Source organism: Phyllobates terribilis, unplaced genomic scaffold (genome assembly GCF_046119375.1).
Source record: "Phyllobates terribilis strain yellow unplaced genomic scaffold, ASM4611937v1 Scaffold_1__5_contigs__length_1240528914, whole genome shotgun sequence".
NCBI lineage: Eukaryota > Metazoa > Chordata > Amphibia > Anura > Dendrobatidae > Phyllobates > Phyllobates terribilis.
Genome location: NW_027362761.1, coordinates 976,950,172 through 976,972,833, shown reverse-complemented (window position 1 = coordinate 976,972,833; position 22,662 = coordinate 976,950,172). Strand labels below are relative to the sequence as shown.

The 22,662-nt window shown below is 47.2% G+C and overlaps 1 protein-coding gene across 2 annotated transcripts in view; it reads right to left on the bottom strand.

The window, feature by feature from the left end:
- Positions 1–22,662, bottom strand: part of LOC141156732 (cytochrome P450 3A8-like) — a 469,992-nt gene that overhangs the window by 235,870 nt on the left and 211,460 nt on the right. For both annotated transcript variants that reach the window (XM_073643055.1, XM_073643064.1), the window contains exon 2: positions 4,260–4,448. In XM_073643055.1, coding sequence (XP_073499156.1) covers positions 4,260–4,330 — 71 coding nt within the window. In that variant the 5' untranslated portion in view covers positions 4,331–4,448. The remainder of the gene's footprint in view (positions 1–4,259; positions 4,449–22,662) is intronic.

The window sequence follows — 22,662 nt, the reverse complement described above, 5'->3', positions numbered from 1 at the left end:
TTTTTACTTTTGATATATCTCACTTACTTCTTAGGTAGGCAATTTACAATATACACTGACATATGTACTGTATATCATATGCACTCCTTTTCCATGACCCACCTCTTTAAGACCGTGCGCTGTATACGCACGCGCTGTCTCGCATCTCTTTCCAGAGCTATATGCTGTGCTAATTACGTTCATGCTTTTCCAGCCGCATATTGCTTGCGCATGCACATTGCTGCATCGCTCTTTAGACTCACTCGGGTCTTTCCGATCTTTGCGGTTCGTGCACTCGCAGTACCATAGTGACACATCATCACACAGCTGATCGCTTTTTACAATTTCACTTCCTCTATTTAAATGCGGCCCGTGGCACTGGGGTCACGCACCATCGTAAGACCTTCCACATGGCTGCATGAACATGCAATCCTGATACAGGTAATCTCGTTTTTCTTCTTCCGATTTTATGGCCATTGATTTTCCATGTAATGCTCATGCTGACACCTTGTACATTTGCCCTATTTATTTTAAATGAAGTGTAATGTTTAAAATGTCTGTATTATTACCGCAGTAATATGCGATCACGTCTGATGACAACAGTTTTAGGAAGTGGCCTTATAGATGTGGTACTGGTCAGCGACCAAGTGTGAATAGCTTCAACAACACACAGCTGGCGGCTTTAAATGTAGTATATTTGGCACGCTCCACAAAATGTCTGTATTATTACTGCAGTTATATGGGATCACGTGTGACGACCACGGTTTTAGCCAGTGGCCTTGTAGTATAGTATTGGTCAGTGACCAAGTGTGAATAGATTCAACAACACACAGTTGGCTGACTTTAAATGGAGTGTAATATTTGTCAGGCTGTACAAAATGTCTGAATTATTACCGCAGTAATGTGGGATAACGTCTGATGATGGAAAAGTTTCTCTGCTTCTCCAAGCATATGGAGCAGTAAAATGGTATACTGTATTGCTTTTTTAGCAAATAATCAGGATTAAAAGCAAAAAAAAATTGCCCCGATATTTAGGGTTATGGATATCTGTAACAGCAGCAGCAAACAGAAAGTGTAATGGACACTATTCTGCTGTATACAATGTCCACAAACCCTGCCTGCCTAATTCCTGCTATCACTAGTAATATATGCAGCTGGATTAGTCCCCAGAAGGACTGTTAGTTCAGATGAATATATATCTTGCTGTGGAATACCTATACCTAAATATTAAACCGCCAATTCTGTCCCTCACTCAACAGCACCGCTCCCTACTCTGTCTGTATCTGGGGGAGACTGTGAAGATAATAGGGTCACCAGGTCTTATATAGACCTGATGATGCTATGCGGCTAGCCAATCACTGTAATGCCACAACCAACATGGCTATGGCAGTACAGTAAGTGGCAGGCAATCCCTGTATATTAATTGGCTGTCTAAAGAGCGCCAAACATGCGAGACGGGGACCCGAGATCCCACCCGAGCATCCCAGAAATACTCGTCAAGCATCTCGAGCAGTGAAATGCTCGGGCGAGGACCAAGCAGTGGCGATCAAGCTCACTCATCACTACCCAGCATGCATTGGGGATTTTCAAATGAAGTGTCATCAAAATAGAAGTAGATAAAATAAATAAATGAAGCAGTTATAGAGGGAATGGTAGGGACTTTTTAACTAAAATATATTAGAAAAGAGATAACATTATCACATTAAATAGAGAGACATTTAGGATTAAAATAAATGTTAGTTGTTAGTTTTGGACCACTCTTTTAATTTCATGCGAACCGAACTGTCTATTCCTTATCGCCCTTGACGCCTGCTATTGGGGAAGAGTGGAGAGGCCCTCATACACAATAGAAATTGGCAAGTGTGACCAATACTCATCTAATGTGAATGGCCGGCTGTAGAGAGGAAATATGTAGAGAGTATTTTAGGGAAAGTTAGTTTTCGTTCACATAAATAATTATTAATGTTGATATCAAATATTTAAACTAAAAGCTCATTCAGACGTCTGTGCAAATCAGTCCGCGATTGGACTGCAATGCATGAACTGGCCGCTGCTCTCCCGACCCGAGCGTGACGGCTTCACAGACATACATAAAGCCGTCATGCTTGAGTCGAGCCAGAACGTGCATTAGCAGTCCATGCTGAGACCGATTTGCATGGACGTCTGCATGAGTCCTAACACTGTTTTAAGGACATTTATACAATGAATTTTATATATGGATTTGTTTTTTATAGATTAAAAAAAAAAACAAGAAAAGAGACAACATTCCAAAAGGTATGTTATCCTATATATGAAAGATTTTTTTCTGGCTACTTTTCTGAGAGGATTTTTTAGCACCACCATCTGTGAATAGAGCTGCAGCTTCAATTTCCCATGTTTTTTTTTTGTTTTTTTTTAACATATAGTCACATAGTAAGTAGTGTACAGTTTCCAGGAAAATCCAAATTGGGTTTCCACCAATTCCATGAAATGGGGCTGAAACATCAAGATAGTAAATTTATGATGAGGACGTAGATGGTGCTCACGCTCTTTATATACTGCCCTATTTTAGACTTGTACATGTTGATTTATTTTTAAAGAAATGGATTATTTCTTAAATGAACTTTTCACTTGGGTTCAGTTCACAGATGTATGTTGTTTCCAGCCTGCCGGTTAATGCCTGTGTCAGATTACAAAGTAAAAATAGTAGATAGTGGAATGTGGCACGCCGGCTGCACCTCAGCCATTTCTACTATTCACAAATGGGAACTGATGTCAACCATTCCTGGTGGGGGAGGGGAACAGCTCACTCCTTGAAAAGCTATTAGGCTAAATATCAAATTACCTAGGAAGTTTGCATGATTACAGAAACTACTTGTGAATTATATATAATTTAAATATTTATAAAAAGCCCAGTGGTGTATGGATTAATGAGACTCAAACTGAAGATAAGAGAAGTAAAAATGTCTACAAATAAAGGAAAGCTGCTTATACATACTAACGTAGCATAAGGGCTCATTCACACATCAGTTTTTCGCATACGAGTGATAACTGTAGTTTTCACGTTTAGCACTCATAGCTATGATAGTCTATGGGGCTGTTCACATGTCTGTGATTTGTTGCAAAGACTTAATCCAAGTGTCAGATCAAACTCAGCAATGCATGTCTATGGGTCTGTGAAAAAAATCGGACAGCACTCAGAAGCCATCCGTGTAGTATTAATTTTTTCCCTTTTATTTGATAAAAGGTGGAGAAACTTTTTTTCCCACAAATGAGAAAAAATGGTGAAAATCGGACCAAACTCAGATGAAACGGATGAAAATCTGATAAAACTCTGATGAAAATCGCTTATGAAACTTTGTCTAATTTTCTCGTACTTGAATAAAACTGATGTCTGAATGAGACCTAAGAGTAGGTTACCGCAATGATTTTTGATGCTGCTGATTTTTTTTAAAAAAATGCAAGTAACCTATTTTGCTTAATGTGTACAGAATTGCTGCAGAAAATCTGCAACATCAAAAACTCACTCACCAAAAGCTCATTGAGAGAACGGAGCCTTAGAGGGCACTTAAGCTATTGGTTAATACACTGTGCTGGTTATAAAAACTATATGCCCAATTCATCATTTGGGATAAATGGTGCGCAAGGTTCATGAATTTAGTGCACAATTAAATTTTTTTTTTCTTAAACCAGTTTTTGCAACTTTTTAGCGCCAACAGTTGCAAATCTATTTAAAATAAAATAGCAAAAATGCATTGAATCTTAATCTCCTTCAGAAACCTTACTCCAAGAAATAAAAAAAAATGCATCAAGTCACATTCCATGAATCTGTCTAAAACATCTAAAGAAGCAAAGTTCTTAAGGAAGATTAAAAATAAACGTTAAAAAGAAAAACAACTAAAAAATGGCAAAAAAAAGTATAGAGATAAGGTGCAAATACTAAACTCACTAAAAAGGAGCAAATTACTGCAGAATGAAAAAGATGAATAGAGGTCTATATATTCCCCATCTTACCTTCTAGTTTACTGTATAGTTTATTAAAGGGAGAAGATAAAAGTGTTCATTTAACAGAACATGATGTGCAGTAATGTGTTAACATAGTACATGTTTAGGCTTGGTACCTACTGCTGATCTTAGGAATAGGAGGCAACAGGAATGTTTATGGTAAATATATCCCATCCATTAATGAAGAATACGTACATTCAGGTTCATGCATGTAAAGCCATTATCTTTCTCCTATTATACTAAAAGAACAGACAAACCACTTCATATAAAGAGAGATTGAAGGATGGGAATCTTACCAAGTGAGAAGTGCCAGCAGTGTGATGAGCAGAATCCATGTTTCTTTGGAGAAATCTGCGATGAGGTACATTCTTAATCTTTATTCGATGTTACGCTCTCTTCTGTATGCCCTGTCTTTCCCTTCTTGTTGTTGATGGTCTTTCTGCACTTTTGGCTATCTTATTTCTCCCCTCCCCTGTGATGCTGCCCTGGAGGATGGATCATATACATGAGAACACATTTGGCCACAGTCCAGGGACTTGTGTGCACAGATATAACATATAATTCTTTTTCATCTTATATAATTACTTATATAATTTTTCTAGCATGTCACGAAAAGACCAGAATTTTTTGTTATGCTGAGTTTACATAATTTGACTGCGGTGATCAGTTATTATTATTTATTATTATAGCACCATTCATTCCATGGCGCTATAATAATAAATAGACTGGTACAGGAGGAGCGGGGACCCTGCCTGCAAGGGCTCACAATCTACAAGGAATTGGTGAGGATACAGTAGGTGGGGGTAGAGCTGGTCGTGCAGTAAATGGTGGAGCGAGGGTTACTGCAGGTTGTAGGCTTGTCAGAAGAGGTGGGTCTTCAGGTTCCTTTTGAAGATTTCCACGGTAGGCGAGAGTCTGATGTGTTGGGGTAGAGAGTTCCAGAGTAGGGGGGATGCACGGGAGAAATGTTGTATACGATTGTAGGAAGAGGACATAAGAGAAGGAGATCTTGTGAGGATCGGAGGTTGCGTGTAGGTAAGTGTTGGGAGACTAGGTCACAGATATATGGGGGGAGACCGGTTGTGGAATGCTTTGTATGCCGTGGTTAGGGTTTTGAACTGGAGCCTCTGGACAATGGGGAGCCAGTGAAGGGATTGACAGAAAGGAGAGGCCGGGAAATAGTGGGGGGACAGGTGGATTAGTCGGGCAGTAGAGTTTAGGATAGATTGAAGGGGTGCGAGAGTGTTGGAAGGGAGGCCACAGAGCGAGAGGTTGCAGTAGTCGGGGCAGGAGATGATGAGGGCGTGGACTAGTGATTTTACAGATTCGTGGTTGAGGAATGTGCAGATCCGGGAGATATTTTTGAGTTGGAGTCGGCAGGAAGTGGGAAGGGCTTGGATATGTGGTTTAAAGGAGAGGTTAGAGTCCAGGATTGCCCCGAGGTAGCGGGCTTGCGACACTGGGGAGAGTGGGCAGCCATTGACTTTGATGGATAGGTCAATTGGGGGGGGGGTTAAGTGAGACGGTGAAAAGATGATGAATTCAGTTTTGTCCATGTTAATTTTTAGAAATCTGTCAGAGAAGAAGGATGAAATAGCGGACAGACATTGTGGGATTTTGGTTAGTAGGGAGGAGATATCGGGTTCAGAGAGGTAGATCTGTGTGTCATCAGCATAGAGGTGATACTGAAAGTCATGGGACTCTATGAGCTGTCCCAGGCCGAAGGTGTAGATGGAGAAGAGCAGGGGTCCTAGGACTGAACCCTGGGGGACACAGACAGATAGGGGGCGAGATGAGGAGGTTTTGTGTGAGTGGGAGACACTGAATGTCCTGTCAGTTAGGTATGAAGCGATCCAAGATAAGGCCAAGTCTTTCATGCTAAGAGATGAGAGAGTCTGTAGTTAGAGGGAATGGTCGACTGTGTAAAAGGCAGATGACAGGTCCAGGAGGAGGAGGACAGAGAGAGTAGTGTCACTTGATTTGGCAGTAAGTAGGTCATTGGTTACTTTAGTCAGAGCAGTTTCAGTGGAGTGGTGTCATTGGAAGCCAGATTGGGGGCGGTCAAAGAGTGAGCAGGAGGAGAGGTGGGAGAACAGTTCAAAGTGGACATGTTGTTTCAGTAGTTTTGAGGCATAGGGGAGAAGTGATATGGGGCGATAGTTAGACAGAGAGGATGGGTCAAGGGATGGCTTTTTGAGAATGGGTGTGATCAAAGCATGTTGGAAGCATGAGGGGAAGACATCAGTTGTTAGTGACAGGTTGAAAAGGTGGATTAGGGTTGGGATGAGGATAGTGGTAAGGTTAGGGATGAGGTGGGACGGGATTGGGTCAAGTTCGCAGGTGGTGAGGTGTGATTTGGAGAGTAAAGAGGAGAGTTGATCTTCCGTAATGGTGGAGAAGCTGGTTTTGGAGGAGGAGGATTTAGTAGGTGTGAGGAGGGGCTGTGGGGACTTTAGGCAAAAGCTTTGTCTGATGTTATCAATCTTCTGCTTGAAAAATGTGGCAAAGTTTCAGCTGAGATGAGAGGAGAGGGAGGAGGCACTGGGGGACGGAGGAGAGAATTTAAAGTTTTGAATAGCTGTTTAGGGTTGTGAGTTACATGCTAGTTGGTTGGCCAATGACAGCTAATACGATTGTTCTGTGCACAAAGGATATCATTGTTCTCGGTAGCCCACGTCCCATTTACACAAGACAATGTGAAGCCAAGAACTATAATTTTTAAACAGGCTAAAACATAATCACACCTGACAAACAAGTGTCTTGCTGGCCTGTTTAGATGGCTTGACAGTTGAAAACCCAATTATTTACCCATCTAAAAGCAGCATTAGGCCTTGTCCACATCATGTTAAGAGCTACAGGTAGTGTGAATGGCAGAAAAGGCTCACCACAAATGACAGTCTTAATGAATCGGGCCCTCAGTGTATCTGTATGGTTCATTAAGCTGGCAAAAGCCCAAAAATGTCCTTTTGTCATTCATCAAGTTAATATATGTTAGCACAGGAGCAGAAAAAAGCATGGCATATAAAAATTAAATTTGGCATACTCACTGTCCTGGCTTCTAGTGATGAGCTAATGTGCTCGCCACTGCTCAATAGTCGATTGAGCATCGGGTGCTCGGGGACGCTTATTACTCGATCGAGTATCGCGGGTGCTCAAGTGCCATGTTCGAATTCCCGCCCCACATGTTTTGCTGCTGTTAGATAACGAGTGAATATGCAGGGATTACCTGCCATGCACGATAATGCCATAGCCATGTTGGCTACTGGCATTACTGTGAATGGTCAGCTGCATCGCATCATTGGGTCTTATATAAGACCCGGTGAGGCAATACTCGGCACACTCTCCTCTGGAAGCAGTTCAGAGAGAGTTGATCTAGGAGGGAGAGTTTAGATTAGAGCAGGCATATAGGTAGTGTTTAATTGCTATTGTATACCGCTGCTGCACCATTAAAACAAAAGTCCTTTTCTGTCCCACATACTGTCCTTTCTCTAGTAAAACTGCTGTTACCTGCATTCAATGTAGGGATAGTTGGTGCAGGAGGGATAGTTTTGGATTAGAGGCATATATGCAGGGTTTATTGCCTTACAGTATTTCTATAGGTACATATACTGCTGCTGCTGCAGCCTAAAAACAAAAGTCCTTTTCAGGGCTACATATTTTCTTTTCCCTATTAATACCAGAAAGTTTGCAGGCACATATTATATACCTGTGCGGTAAGGGACAGGGAAGTGGACGTGTTGCTTAGGGTGCACGCAGAGGCCAAGACCATGGGCCAGGTGAAACTGTCTGCTGCAGGAGCACAACAAACATGCTCATCCATGAGACCTAGCTTCTAGTGATGAGCGAACGTGCTTGGATAAGGGGTTATCCGAGCACGCTCGAGTGCTAACAAAGTATCTTCGGCGTGCTCAGAAAATAGGTTTGAGCTGCTGCAGTTGCATGTCTCATGGCTGTTCGACAGCCGCAATACATGCATGAATTGCCTGTTTGTTGGTCGAACATCCGCAAAACATGAAGCTGCGGAGACTCAAACCTATTTTTCGAGCATGCCAAAGATACTCGGTTAGCAAACGAGCATGCTCGGTTAACCACTTATCCGAAATGTTCTCTCATCACTACAAGCTACCTGTCCCACTTTGCAGGGGGCATGGGACACCAAGTGATCTTAAACTTGGTTATTCCGAGGAGCTCTTTACATTTCTATTTATTGATTCTGGCCTCTCACCCTACACGTTTCAAGAGGGACATGAGGAGACCATTGTGTGACATGCAGAATTAGTGCTGTTGCTTCAAAAGCATCCAGCAACTGTTACAAATAACACAAGCACAGGAGACAGGAAGTGTTGTGCTTCAGAAGCATCCAGCAACTAGAGAGGTTAACACAGTCACAGGAGTGTTTTAGCAGAGCCCCAGGGGGATTGTGGGGAACTTGTTATTGTAGTCTGGCTGAAGCCCAAGAGAAAGGTGGTGTGTTATCTGGATCTGACAGAAGGCAACTGAACAGGGTTCTTATCAGGAGAGAAACTAAACACAGGTCAGATAAACTCCCTGAGCTAACAGTGCAGAGTATTATTGGGCAGGAAGATAAGGACTGGAAGGAATTGTGTCACTCATCAAACCCTCCCCCCTCCATCTCCATGCAGGATAAAGAATGCTGTGTACTATTGTATCCTTGTGAAGGAAAAGCCTGTGGTTGTGTATGCATAGAAGTGTGCTGCTAAGAGATATAATCTATGCTGAATTATGCTACTGAAGAGACTGTAATACTGAGCCTTGTGAAGAAACTACTGTATTGTTACTGGAGCCAGTTGCTCAAGAAACTCAGACTGTACTGTAATGAAGATTGTTGCTGTAATATCCCTGAATTGCACCGGCCGTGCTTCAGATTAAATTCCACTGTTAAACTGTTGAAAAAGACTCTTGTCAGATGTGTCTGGTCAGCAATTAAATCTATCATGTGCCTGAGAGAAGCTGCAGTCTATGGTTGCCCTGAGTAATGGTTCCCCCAGGATTCCAAAAAATTCATGAAACCCGTCTCTCCCTATCTGAACCTAGCTGCGTGTGTGTAACAATTGTATTATGTATTGATGCCCAAATATTTGAGCAGCCACAATCAGAAGAATATGACGGTGAGGAATGGCAATTAGTGTCTTAAAAGGTAGATAATGAGACACAGTGTATGAGGCCCTCATTTATGTCTAATACAGGGTGTATCGGAGTCCCTCTTCCTTCTAATTTTAGGCAGTTCTTTTATTGTTCGCATAGGCTTTGTGAGTTTCAGAGTCCCTCCATCATAAATTAAACAAGATGTGTCTGACCATACCACACACACCACATGCCCAGATAAGAAAGTAAAATGTTAAAATTACATTTACCGGTGGGTGTAGTTTTATTTCCCCCTCTACTATGTTATCTACTGAAGAGGGGGGAAATGCGGTGAGAGATGTCCCGGCTATTAAGGAGTGGAGGAGGTGCTTTTTTACCTTTTTTTAATTTTGCCTTACAAGTCATTATACAGGAAAGAATGTTTTTTAACATTTTTTACTGTAAAATCCATTTTATCTTCGGTTCTGTATGTTTTACTGTCAGTCTGTAAAAGTGGAGTAATACTCTGACAACACTGTTCCCAGCAGCGACCTGTGAGCCAGTAATGCATCCAGGAGTCTTCCTCATGCTGTTTCCATTCCATTTGAGCTCTGTTTCCATCCATTTCAGCGATTTTCCTGCTTCCCCTGCTCTCCTGTAAGGGTCTTAATAATAATAATAATAATAATAATAATCTTTGTATTTATATAGCGCCAACATATTCCGCAGGGCATTACAATTCAGACAATTTACAGACATTATGGGCACTGTCCCCATTGGGGCTCACAGGGTCTTCTGGAAAAACACTTGAGTTTCGCATTGGCTTCCATTATACTCGTTACTTGAGTCGAGCACCTCAGAACTTCCGACCTGCTCGATTTGAGTACCCAGCACTAGAAATGAGCGAATGTTTCAATATTCAGTTCGGATTACAATCGCCGAATTTGCAATATTCGCCGATTTATTCGTCGAATGTTCGTCGAACGTTACCAAACGCCATAGGATTCAATGGGGGGCAAAAAAACGCATACACAACACCTTCAAAAGCTGCTAAAACACATCAAATTAGGGGTAGACATCTGGAAAGTGCCATCAACTGACCCAGAGTACAAGTACTATAATTATTATTACTATTACAGCGACATTTATTCCGTGGCGCTTTACATGTCAAAAGGGGTCACCGACTGGTACAAGAGGAGAGAGGACCCTGCCCGCGAGGGCGCACAAACAATCTACAAGGGATGGGTGAGGGTACATTAGGTCAGGGTACAGCTAGTTATGCAGCGGTATGCTGGAGCGAGGCTTACCACATATTGTATGCTTGTCACAAGAAGTGTGTCTTCAGCTTCCTTTTCAAGGTTTCCACGGTAGGTGACAGTCTGATGTGTTGGGGTACAGCTTTATCACAGTAGGGGAGATGCACGGGACAGATCTGCTGAGAGCCTAAATCACGGTAAGCTTCCAGGAGCTCACAACTGAGCAGATTAACTCCTGCATCGATTAATATGAAGGCGAAAGGCTTCTTTATAATGACTGCAGGAGTCGGAGGAATCAGACGCTGTGGTCTTCTGGCTCCTCTCTGTCATGGTAAACCCGTGACACCTTGCAAGCTTCAACACAATGTTCACAAGGTAGACAGCTGCGGTGGTCGGTCTCCTAGACAACGAGCTAACTCCTTTATGGTGATAGAGGACAACATCTGCAAGTAGTTTGTATGTTCTCCCCGTGTTTGCGGGGGTTTCTTCCAGGTTCTTCGGTTACCTCCTCAGTAAAAAAGCAGCCATACAGGAGTGTTCACAGTTCAAAAAATTAGGGCCTGACACCACCATTTCCGTGGCCAATTGATTGTAGATGGATTTCCACCTCTTAGCTTTGTCATGTGTGGGAGGAAACAATCTTTTATGTGACAACAACTGTGGGACTGAGAGCTGGCTGCAGTGCTGAGAGAAGGCGGAGTACGGTGAAACTGACAAACTGCTGGACCGTGAGTGAGGTGCAGGGGGACATGTTACGGTGGATTGAGAAAGATGTAGTGTGCACGGTGAAACATACACTGCAGGCATGTCCGCTTTCGGTACAGCTGACGGGCTCTCACTCAGCCTGACTGCAGCGGGTAGAGAAGCAGAGGTTCTGCGGTGGGAGACCTGCGTGCCAGTACTTGGCAGAGTAACAGATGAGGATGAAGAAACAGCGGATGTGGTTGATTGGGCAGTTGATGGTTGTTAAGGTCCGCTGATCCGCATTTTATCGCAGTGAGATTGTCAGAGTAACGCATGTTGATTGCTTATGTGAAGGTTCATGCATTTCCCACAGTGCTTTTACCAGGAGTCCATCTAGCTGGCACTGTATAAGGCATCTTTCACCGATTAGGCTGATGAGGCTAACTTTACTGACCAAGGAATCCTCCTCCCAGGAGTACATCATTTGATCTCCGCACTGGGCATTAAGTAACTGATGCCCCTGTCTCTCTTGCAGCTGTTGTAGACGGGAACACATTTGAGGATAGTACTGACGCAGCCGTTTTATCTCATGTGCCATTCTGGGGTTTGGTGAGATTTGGATTTGCTTCTGGGGCCTCCTCTGTGTCGCGGTTACCAGTCGCCCCGCACTGGCAACCTCCTGTCTTTTAACCCCAAACGACCGTGACCATTGGCATTCTTTGTCATAATGTCTTTCCTCACCACATCTTAGACAGTGGACACACACCGTACTATGATTTGATGAATGGCACGCTTCACAAGCCGGGTATCTTCTGTTTTGGAACCCACTCCTGGGTCTGAGGGATACAGGTTCTGGCCTGGAACGAATCAACTTTTTCACCTCAATTAACTCGGCTCGCAGTTCTCCTATTACTTCCTCCCCTTCAGCGCTGGCGGTCCTCTATTTTGTTGGTGCTTTAAGGTTCCCTCTCGGAGGTGGCACTGGAGGGTCTCCATGATGATCTTCGGACTGGCCACCAGGGTTCTCCAACTTCAGCTGACTCATTTTGGTGATTTTAGGAGCAGAGCCTTTCTTTAACTTTTGTTCACTCTCTGACTCCAAACTAGCTGCCTCATTCATTTTTTCAATTAGGACTTCATCCAGAATGCCAGGATCTTCTAGATCCTGTTTCAGCTGCAACTTGATGTCTTTGCTGATTAACCCCATTCCCAATGATCTCAAGAACTTCTTCTGGACTAGTCCAGCATCAAACCTCTCCTCCGCTTCTACATCTCTGGATGCAAACAACAGTCTGTCCTTCAGTTCAATTGCTCTGAACAAGAAATTTTGGGGTGATTGATTCGTTATTTTTCTGTGAGAGGTTAATGAGTCGGTGGAACAATTCTGAAGTACTCTTTTCTTTATAGTGCCCTTTTAAAATCATCTTCAGCTGTTGCAAGGTCAATTGACTCTTCATTTCTAGCATACTACAGAGGTTCAATCCTGGGCTGATCACTTTCATCACCCCCTCAATGATCTCATCTGGCTGGTAGCTTTTCTGTAAGCCTGCATCGATCTGGTGCAACAAGTTCATATAAGACAGTTTCTCTTTCTGTTCACACTCTCCAATCTGTCCCAGGATCTTGAATTCTTTCCTTATGGTGATTTGTGGTGACACGCCCCCAGGGCCGTGTGGTACTCGGCAGCCAGGCCTCTGGTTGCTGGGGGATATCACGGTAGCTGGCCCGGTCCGTGACCCAGGGCTGTCAGTAAAAAGGGGGATTATTTATAGGGGATTTGTAAAGTTCGTGACGCCACCTGTGGATTGCGGCTAAAGGGTGCCGCCGCGGCGGAGCAGTCCTCTGGAGCTGGTGTTACGGCAGCAGGGGTGGTGTGGCTCCCCACAGGTAGAGCTTGCTCCAGGGCAGTGTAAAGCGGTTTAGGTTGCGCTGGGCGTTGTAGTGCCGGGAGGGAGAGATGGCGCAGATGAAAGAAGGGACGGAGGCAGTGCGGTGCAGTCATCCGAGTTTTTACTCACAGTTCTTATGACAGTTCCACTGGTGCACTGTACAGTTGTCGGCCTCCCACGTCGTGCTGCGTTCACCAGGCGGAGGTTCAGCACTTCCTCAGGCAGATCAGGAGTACCTGGCAGAGCCCCACTTTCTTGTGTTCCTAGCTAGACCATCTTCACGCTGGGTCTTTCTCCCTCCTGCCCTGCGCTTCCCACTCTCAATCCCGCTCGGGTGCTCTGAAGTCCCTCCTGTCTCGTCGGAGTTCCCGGACTTGCTTGACCCTCACGGGGATTAGAATGAGGCTTCGGCAACTGACTATATAAGCCAGAAGCCTCCGGTTTTCCCAACCGAGACGTAGAGTAGCACGGCTGGACCAGGGGCCGGTCCCCTTCCTGCGGCCTACGATCCCTCTGTCTTCTGACAGATGCGGGGCGTACGGGTGCGTCCTGCACTCGCCGTACCCCCTAGGATCCCTTCTTAGAATGGATCCTACTCCTCTGCTCCCCTCCTGGGCCTCTAGGACAGGGCCCTACTTGTGGAGCAGAGAACCTAAAGAGACTCTGCTCCCTGACTGTCTTCACACTCTCCTCTTACTGACTGAGCTGCCACCCTAAGATAGCTTCACTTTTTATATCTCACTCTATAGTGCTCCCTCAAACTGCTTCCTCCACCCACACCCACTACTGGTTCCCCCTACCTCTGGGTTCCCCCCACTCCAGCCAGGGTCAGGGCTCAGCAGCTGCGCTCATGCATGTTGCCCCTCCAGCCGGCCTGGAGCAGTGTAGTGTTGGATGCAGGTGTTGGGGTTCCGGGCAGCACTCCCTCCTTACCTGAGAGAAGGAGACTCCACACCTCTGGGTGAGGTGCAGCACGTCTGTGGTGACTGAACCCTCAGGGGCGCCACAGTGGTGTTATAGAGGACTGTCTCCCTGATTTATCTAACCCGAGCAGTTTAAAGGTTTTGTCTGAGTCTATCACCCGTTCAGAAGTTTTGGTCGATTCCTGCAGGGCTGTTGTTAGGTCTTTGAGTTGTTCTTTCAATTCCTGTAGTTCAGTCTGCGGATGGAGATTCCCGCTTTTGGTAATTGGTGCCACCCCTCCATCCACCAACTTCAACCTGGTTAGATACTGTGTTAGCTCCTGGAGGAACGTCCCCATGACGTCTTCAGCTTCTTTCTCCCCCAGCTCATCCATTTTTGCATTAATGGCAGCTAACAGTTGTTTGCGGTTGTGTGCTTTAGAAATCTGTTCTTCTGACATCTTTATATGTTCTGCTACTGTTCTCAATTCTTCACAGGTTAACTGAAGAAACAGCTCACTAATTCTGTCCATTTGTATTACCACATCCATTGCTGCTAGTGAGTTTTCTTTAGGGCTGGTCCCCTTTAACTGGTGTAGCAGAGTTGAGTTGAGGTGCTGTGCTGCTGTGTTTTCCAGACACTTTTCCTCTTCTCCCTCTACACGCTATTTTCCGCTCAGGATTGCCTGCCATGCACTGTAATGCCGTAGCCATGTTGGTTGTGGGCATTACAGTGATTGGCTGGCCGCACAGCGTCATCAGGTCTATATCAGACTTGGCGCTGCCATGCTCATCACAGTCACTCCGGATCAGACAGTGTAGGGAGAGCTGCTGCTGTGTCAGGGAGAGAATTGATCGTGTATTAGGTAGTGTAGGGAGAAAAACCGTACATTACACATATCCATCTTAACAAACAGTCCTTCTGAGGACTAATCCATCTGCAGAGATATCAGGCAGGCAGGGTGTATAGGCAGACGGTGTATATAGCAGACTCCAGTGCATATAGCACAATAGGCTCCATTCCAGTTCTGTCTGCTGCTGCTGTTAGATATTTCTGGAAATAGGCCCAGGTCTCAGGGGTCAGGAATAATTTTTTTTGCATCTTAATCCTCATTATTTGCTTAAAAAGCAATCCAGAGAACACGATTTTTCTGCGCCATTTGCTTGTTGGCACTGCAGAATACAGCCAGGTCCTTTCCATATTACAGCGCTAAAAATCCATCTATCTAAAACTGTGTTTTCTCCGTCACACGGATCACATATATGTTTTCAGAAAATAATGCCATTTCTGGCCTCCATTAAAACATTTTTTCAGTGTGTCAGCAAAGTTTTTGACACTGGTTTGCTATTCAAAACAGTTACCTACAGGCCAGGTATTTAAAACTTTGTTTTCTCCGTCACACGGATTACATATATGTTTTCCGAAAATACTGCCATTTCTGGCCTCCATTAAAAAAAATTTTCAGTGTATCAGCAAAGTTTTTGACACTAGTTTGCTGTTCAAAACAGTTACCTACAGGCCAGGTATTTAAAACTGTGTTTTCTCCATCACAAGGATTACATATACGTTTTCAGAAAATACTGCCATTTCTGGCCTCCATTAAAAAATGTTTTCAGTGTGTCAGTGAAGCAATTGACACCAGATTGCTGTTCAAAATAGTTACCTACAGGCCAGGTATTTAAAACTCTGTTTTCTCCGTCACACAGCTCCCATATACGTTGTCAGAAAATACTGCCATTTCTGGCCTCCATTAAAAAATGTTTTCAGTGTGTCAGTGAAGCAATTCACAGCAGTTTGCTGGTCAATCTACTTACCTACAGGCCAGGTATTTAAAACTCTGTTTTCTCCGTCACACGGATCACATATAAATTCGCTCCAAACTCATTCATTTGTAGTGAGCGCGGAAGATACTGTCCTCCATTTAAAATGGGCAAGGCACGTGGCAAGGGACGGGGAACTGGACGTGATGGTGATGGTGCATGCAGAGGCCAAGGACAAGGCCGTGGGCAAGCCGAAATTGTGCCACAACAAACACCCACATCTTCTCGCCTGACCTTCCTGTCCCAATTTCTAGGGGAGCACACCACTATTGAACTCAGAACAGTGTCAAAAGGTTGTTGGTTGGATAGCGGATAGTGCTTCCAGTCACTTAGCCACCACCACCACCACCCTGTCTTCCACACGGTCAAGTCTCAGTAGCCGTGAGTCTGGACCGCATGTTCCTCAACCTGATCCTCCTTCCTCCCACCATGCCGAGTACCCAGAGACAACTAATCCCACACTTGGACACTCTGAAGAGCTCTTCACTTTTCCATTTATAGATTCGGGCCTTTCGCCCGGTCCACTTGAAGCGGGGCAAGAGGAGATCGCGTGTAGCGATGCCCAAATATTTGAGCAGCCACGGTCACATGAAGGCGACGGTGGGAAAGTGTCACAAGAGGTGGACGATGATGAGACACAATTGCCAGAAAGTCAGGGTGCGGAAGTGGAAAACAAGGTGGTGGATAATATAGTAACTGACCCAACCTGGCAGGAGGCCATGCAGAGCGAGGATAGCAGCACACAGGGGGAGGGAGGCAGAGCACCCCAACAGGCAAGCAGAAGCAGTGTGGTGGTCGCAGACAAAAGGCAGGCAACCGTTTCCCGTAACACCAACACGAATGAAGTTGCCAGTACAACTGTTAGGTCTTCCCGAGTCTGGTTGTTTTTTAAAGACTCTGCCGATAACCCCAAAAAGGCCATTTGCACCACCTGCCAGACCAGCATCAGCAGGTGTGGCAAAACGACCAGCCTGACCACCACCAGCATGATCAGGCACATGGCAGCAAAGCACCCAACTTTGTGGGCCGAACCCCAGGGTCCAGGAACAGTGTCTGCGGGTGGCAACATTGCTTCTTCCGCTGTTGTGCATGCAAGCCAATCCCCTGTCCATGGTGCATGCCTCCTGCCCTGCACCTGTCGTTGCACACTCTCAAGTAGAAGCATCAGGAAGCACGTCAATGAATGTCCTTGTCCCAGCACAGCGTTCAGTTGTCCATACCCCAGTCCTTGGAAAGCAAGCTCAAATAAGCAGCCAACGCCCCACAGGCCACACTACTAAATTCTCACATTTCACGACTGCTTGCACTCGAAATGTTGCCTTTTAGGCTTGTGGAGACGGAAGCATTCCGCAACCTGATGGCGGCGGCCATCCCTCGGGACTTGGTCCCCAGCCGCCACTATTTCTCCCGGTGAGCCGTCCCCACATTACACAAGCACGTGTCCCAAAACATTAGCCGTGCTCTCAACAACGCAGTTACCGGTAAAGTCCACCTAACCATGGACACGTGGACAAGTGCTTGTGGGCAGGGACGGTACATCTCGCTGACGGCACACTGGGTTAACATAGTGGAAGCCGGGACCCAGTCGGACCTTGGGACGGAACACGTCCTCCCGACGCCAAGGATTGCAGGCCCTAGGTCAATCAGGGTTTGCGCCCATGGTCTACAGCTCCTGCACCTCATCCTCCTCAGCCTCCTCCTCCTCTTCAGCCTCCATCTCCGAAATGACCACATCAGTCACAAGCTGGAAGCACAGCAGCACTGCCTCGGCCAAGCGGCAACAGGCTGTGCTGAAGCTAATATGCTTAGGTGAAAAAACGCACAATGCTGAAGAGTTGAGGACAGCTGTGAAAGAGCAGGCAGATCTGTGGCTCACACAGCTGAACCTACAGCCAGGCATGGTCGTGTGTTACAATGGCCGGAACCTGGGGCGGCTCTGAGGCGAGGCGAGCTCACACACGTACCATGCCTGGCCCATGTGCTTAACCTCGTGGTTCAGCGGTTTCTCAAATCCTACCCGGAGCTGCTGGTTCTGCTTGTTAAAGTACGCCGCCTGTGTGCCCATTTTAGAAAGTCAGCTACAGCTTCCGCCGCCCTTGCAGTGTTTCAGCAGCGTTTGCAGCTTCCGGCTCACAGACTTGTGTGTGATGTCCCCACACATTGGAACTCTACACTGCAGATGTTGGGAAGGATTTGTGAGCAGAAGAGGGCAGTTGTTGAGTACCAGCATCAACAAGGCCGTTGGTATTCAGTTCAGACTCCAAACATAAAACCTCAGGAGTGGACATGGATGTCAGACATATGTACCATCCTCCAAAACTTTGAGGACTCCACCAAGATGGTGAGCGGCGATGATGCCATAATTAGCGCCACCATCCCGCTTTTCTGTCTTCTGAAACGCTCTCTGCTCACAATCAAATAGGATGCATTGCAGGTGGAGCACGATGAGATGGAGCAAGGAACCATACAGGGTGATTACACACAGCCAAGCCTCATCTCATCCCAACGTGGATTGGGTGACAATGAGGAAGAGGAGGAGGAGGAGGAAGGACAGGAGCTAGTTTCATGCACTATAGACGGTACTACCTGCACAGCTGTCATACCATCTGTTCAGCGTGGATGGCCAGAGGACAGAGAGGAGGAGGAGAGCATGGTCAGTCATCCTCTTGGTGAGGACACGGAAGTCTTGTCTGTTAGTAGTCTGGCACGCGTGGCCAAGTTTATGTTACGCTGCCTTTCCTATGACCCTCGCGTTCTCAAAATTTTGGGTGACAGTCATTACTGGTTGGTGACACTTTTAGACCCACGCTACAAGGAGAACTTTATATCTCTTATTCCTGAGGCGGACAGATCTACAAAAATGGGGCAGTACCCGAAAGCCCTTGTTGCGGAACTATTAAAAAAATTCCCATCTGAAAACGCTGGCGGCAGAGTGCACACTTCGCTGGACAACCAAGGAGTACAGGCGAGAGAGACACAACTTCAATCCAGCAGAGGTAGGGGAACACTGTCAAATTTCTGGGAGAGTTTTCTCAGACCCTCCCATCGGACAGGCCCTGAGGCATGGGGTACTCTCACAAGGAGTGCAACGTTTGGGAATATGCTGAGGGAGTACCTTGCCGACCGTACCAACGTCCTCCGTGATTCCGCTGTGCCTTATAATTATTGGGTATCCAAGCTGGATACGTGGAATGAACTGGCTCTCTATGCCTTGGAGGTCCTGGACTGCCCTGCCGCCAGCGTTTTATCAGAGCGGGTTTTTAGTGCCGCTGGTGGAATTTTAACTGATAAGCGCATCCGCCTGTCAACTGAAAATGCTGACAGGCTGACTCTTATAAAAATGAACAAGGGCTGGATTGGGCCAGACTTCTCAACACCACCGAATGATAGCAGCGTAACATAAACTCCAATCCAGTGTCTTTTCTTGGGAGGTGTATTCCCATGTGACGCGCCCCTGGGCCTGTGTCGCGCTGCGTTGCGCACGCGGGAGCTTACCCGGAGCCGGATCTGTTTAGGGTTGTAGTCTCGTGGCGGTGACCCGGTCCGTGCCCAGGGAGTCAAACTGGACGGCAGTCTGTTAGCGGTAGAAAATGGTTGATGACTACGCCACCCGTTGAATGCAGCCAGGGGGCTGCTGCTGCAGGGCAGACCGCTGAGGCCGGTGGAAGGATGGTGCAGCGTGATAGTATAACCCCCAACGGGAGGGGTATGGCCTCAGGGCAGCCGACGTGGATGATGGGGGTAGCAGGAACCACTCAGAGACGGTATGGTAGCGTTCAGGGTCTTTACTGGTAACAACGATAGACCCTCCCGGAGTACTTGCTAGCGAACGGGGCCTGGTCAGTCCTTGAGCAGATGGGATCTCCCCTGGCCAGGCGTAGTTGTAGGCCTCCCAAGCTGACTGTACTCTTCTGGCTACCTTGCTAGAAGCTGATGTAAGTAGCCCACGTCCCTGAGTGTACCGTGTGGTGCTCACCCGTATGGCCGGTGACTCGGGGCCTTCGGGCTTCTGGGCCAGGGGACCTGAAATCCCCTGCCTGACGGATTCTGCTGCTGGGTAGAAGTTAGTCCCCACAGCCTCGGACTCCGGGTCCGGTAAAGAATCTTCCTAGTCAGGGCGAGCTCTTTAGCTGCCAGCCCCTGACTCCTTGTGACTCTGCTGCTTCCTATGCTGCTCTTGTCTCTACTCTTCCTGGACTCACTAACTCTGCCTCAGCCCCGGGTTTATACAGGGGAAGTTCTTCCCCTCCCAAGGCTGGGCAGGAGGTGTGGCATGCACAGGATCCCTGACCAAAGGACCTCCCACCTGCTCTCAGACGTAATATCTCTATCACTGTGACAACCAGACCCCTGGGGTGTCACACTCCCCCCTAGTGAAATTTAGTACTCCGGGACTAAACACTTTTTAGAAAAATATAACAAGGTATATCAAAGAACAATAAAATACAATAAGGAAACACAATAAGATGGTCACGGATGTCCGCAACCGGGTGCAGTCTTTGAAGAAAAGCAAAGGTGTCCATTTCACCAACACAGGGAGACGTAACCAGGTAGGGGTCTGTCCTACCCCGAGTCCTTAACAGTCTCTAGTCCATCCTGGGTTACGCTCCAACTATATACAAAGGATTCCCGGCAAATCCACCGAAGACTCCTAAAAACAACTAGAAACACAAAATTACACACAAGCAACAATAAACAAGTAAACATTGTAAAACAACTTAAACATTTAGATCCTCCAACGTGCGGGTAACTGGCCTCTAGTGGCCCTAGTGGACCTACGGAGCTGACTGTCTGGCCCTGAACTACAGGGTGTAGGAGCTGTCAAGGGTAAACTGGGCAGCTGTCTACCGGCTCTTTGTCTCACTAGGGGTACGGCAGGCTCACTATAAGCAGAGGGTGGATTCTCCTGTTCCGCTTGGGTGGAGTCTTCTGCCTCCTGGACCGGCTGCTCTTCCAGCTCTACCCGTTGCTCCGTAGGTTCTTGGGATGATGGTTGGAGGAAGGTGAGTACGGGTACCACAACTGCACCATTGACTTGAGTCCAAGACCGAGGGAAGTCCCCGAGCACGGTACTAACCATATCTTCCCTTTCTTCCACGGGTCGATGGTCTTCCTGTTCCTCCTCAGGGTTCCTCAGTTGTTCGGGGCACTTCTTCAGGTGGTCCCGGGATACAATGGCTGTGGTTTCCCCTCCGTCTTTACTGATGGTACAGACCTTCGGGTTCTCGTGGCTTGAGGGCAGTACGGTGTACGGGTCCTTCTCCCACTGGTCGTCCAACTTGTGGAGCCGTCTCTTCCTCTTCAAGACCTGCTCTCCGGGTACCAGGGGAACAGCGGGAGCATACTGGTTGTAAGTCTTCTCTTGTCTTTCCCTAGCCTGACAGAGACTTCGCTCCACGCTCTCCTGTACTTTCCGGTACTGCTGCTGCCTCTCTGTGTCCCAGTCTGTTTCTGGTGAAGTGTCCTCGGGCGTCAGGACTCCCAATTCCAGGTCAACAGGTAACTTACCAGGTCTTGCCCTCATTAGGTAAGCCGGGGTACAGTTGGTGGAACCTACCGGGATGTGGTTGTATAGGTCCACCAGATCGGGCAACTTCTCGGGCCACAGACTGCGTTCTTCCAGGGGCAACGTTTTTAGAAGATCCATTACCACCTGGTTCATTTTCTCACAAAGTCCATTAGTTTGCGGATGGTAGGGTGTCGTCCTTATCTTCCGGCAGCCATACAGATTGCAGAATTCCTGGAAGACCTCCGCTTCAAAGGCAGGTCCCTGGTCCGTCAGCACTTGGTCCGGGTACCCGTGTGGACGGCAAAAGTGCTGCTGGAAGGCTCTAGCTGCTGTTCGAGCCGTTAAGTCCTTGACGGGGACGACAACCAGAAACCGGGAGTAATGATCCACGATGGTTAACGCGTAGATGTAGCCACTTCTGCTGGGGGTCAGTTTTACATGATCCAAGGCTACCAGTTCCAACGGTTGCCGGGTGACGATGGACTGCAGGGGAGTCTTCTGGCTGGCCCGGTCCTTCCTTCTCAGATTGCACGGGCCACAGTCTCTGCACCACTTCTCGATGGTTCCCCTCATGCCTACCCAGTGGAACCGCTCGCGCAGCAGGAACTCCAGCTTTTTCCACCCGAAGTGTCCAGCTCCGTCGTGGTATGCCTCCATCACCATGGCTGCGTCTCTTCGTGGCACCACTACTTGCCAGAGTAGTTCATGCGTCCTGGAGTTAACCATTCTGCGGCACAACTTCCCCTTGTAAAGGAACAGTCGACTCTTCTCTGCCCATAGTTGTTTGGCTTCCTCTGGAGCGTCTGATTCCAGGCTAGCCTCCGGGCGAGTCAGCATCTCCTTCACCAGTCGGACGGCAGGGTCGCTGTCTTGCATTTCCGCCCAGTTGTAGTGAGGTAAGGGGTTCAACGTAGCAGCCTGCTTACTCCTTACCCGGTGGGAATACTGGATAGTCCCATGACGGTGGAACGCAGGGAGTTCAACTTCTTCCAGTCCCTCCGGATCTTCTCCTCCGTCCGGCAGGTTGGGCATCCTGGACAGGGCGTCCGCGTTGGTATTGGAGCGCCCTGCCCGGTATTTAATTGTGAACTCGTAGTTGGACAGACGGGCCATCCACCTCTGCTCCAGGGCACCGAGTCTTGCCGTGTCCAGGTGTGTCAACGGGTTGTTATCCGTGTATACGGTGAACCGGGAAGAAGCGAGGTAATGCCTAAAGCGCTCGGTGACTGCCCATACCACGGCCAGGAACTCTAGCTTAAATGAGCTGTAATTTTCGGGGTTCCTTTCGGTGGGTCGCAGTTTTCGGCTGGCATAGGAGATTACTCGTTCTCTCCCCTGCTGAATCTGGGACAGTACGGCTCCTAGCCCGATGTTACTGGCGTCGGTGTAGAGGATGAAGGGCTGGCTATAGTCCGGGTACGCCAAGATTTCATCCCCCGTGAGGGCCATCTTCAGCTGGCGGAAGGACTCTTCTTCTAGCTTTTCCCATTTGAAGGGCGGCTTCTGGTTCTTGGCCTTCCGGGACTGGCCTATCAGGAGGTCCTGCATAGGTG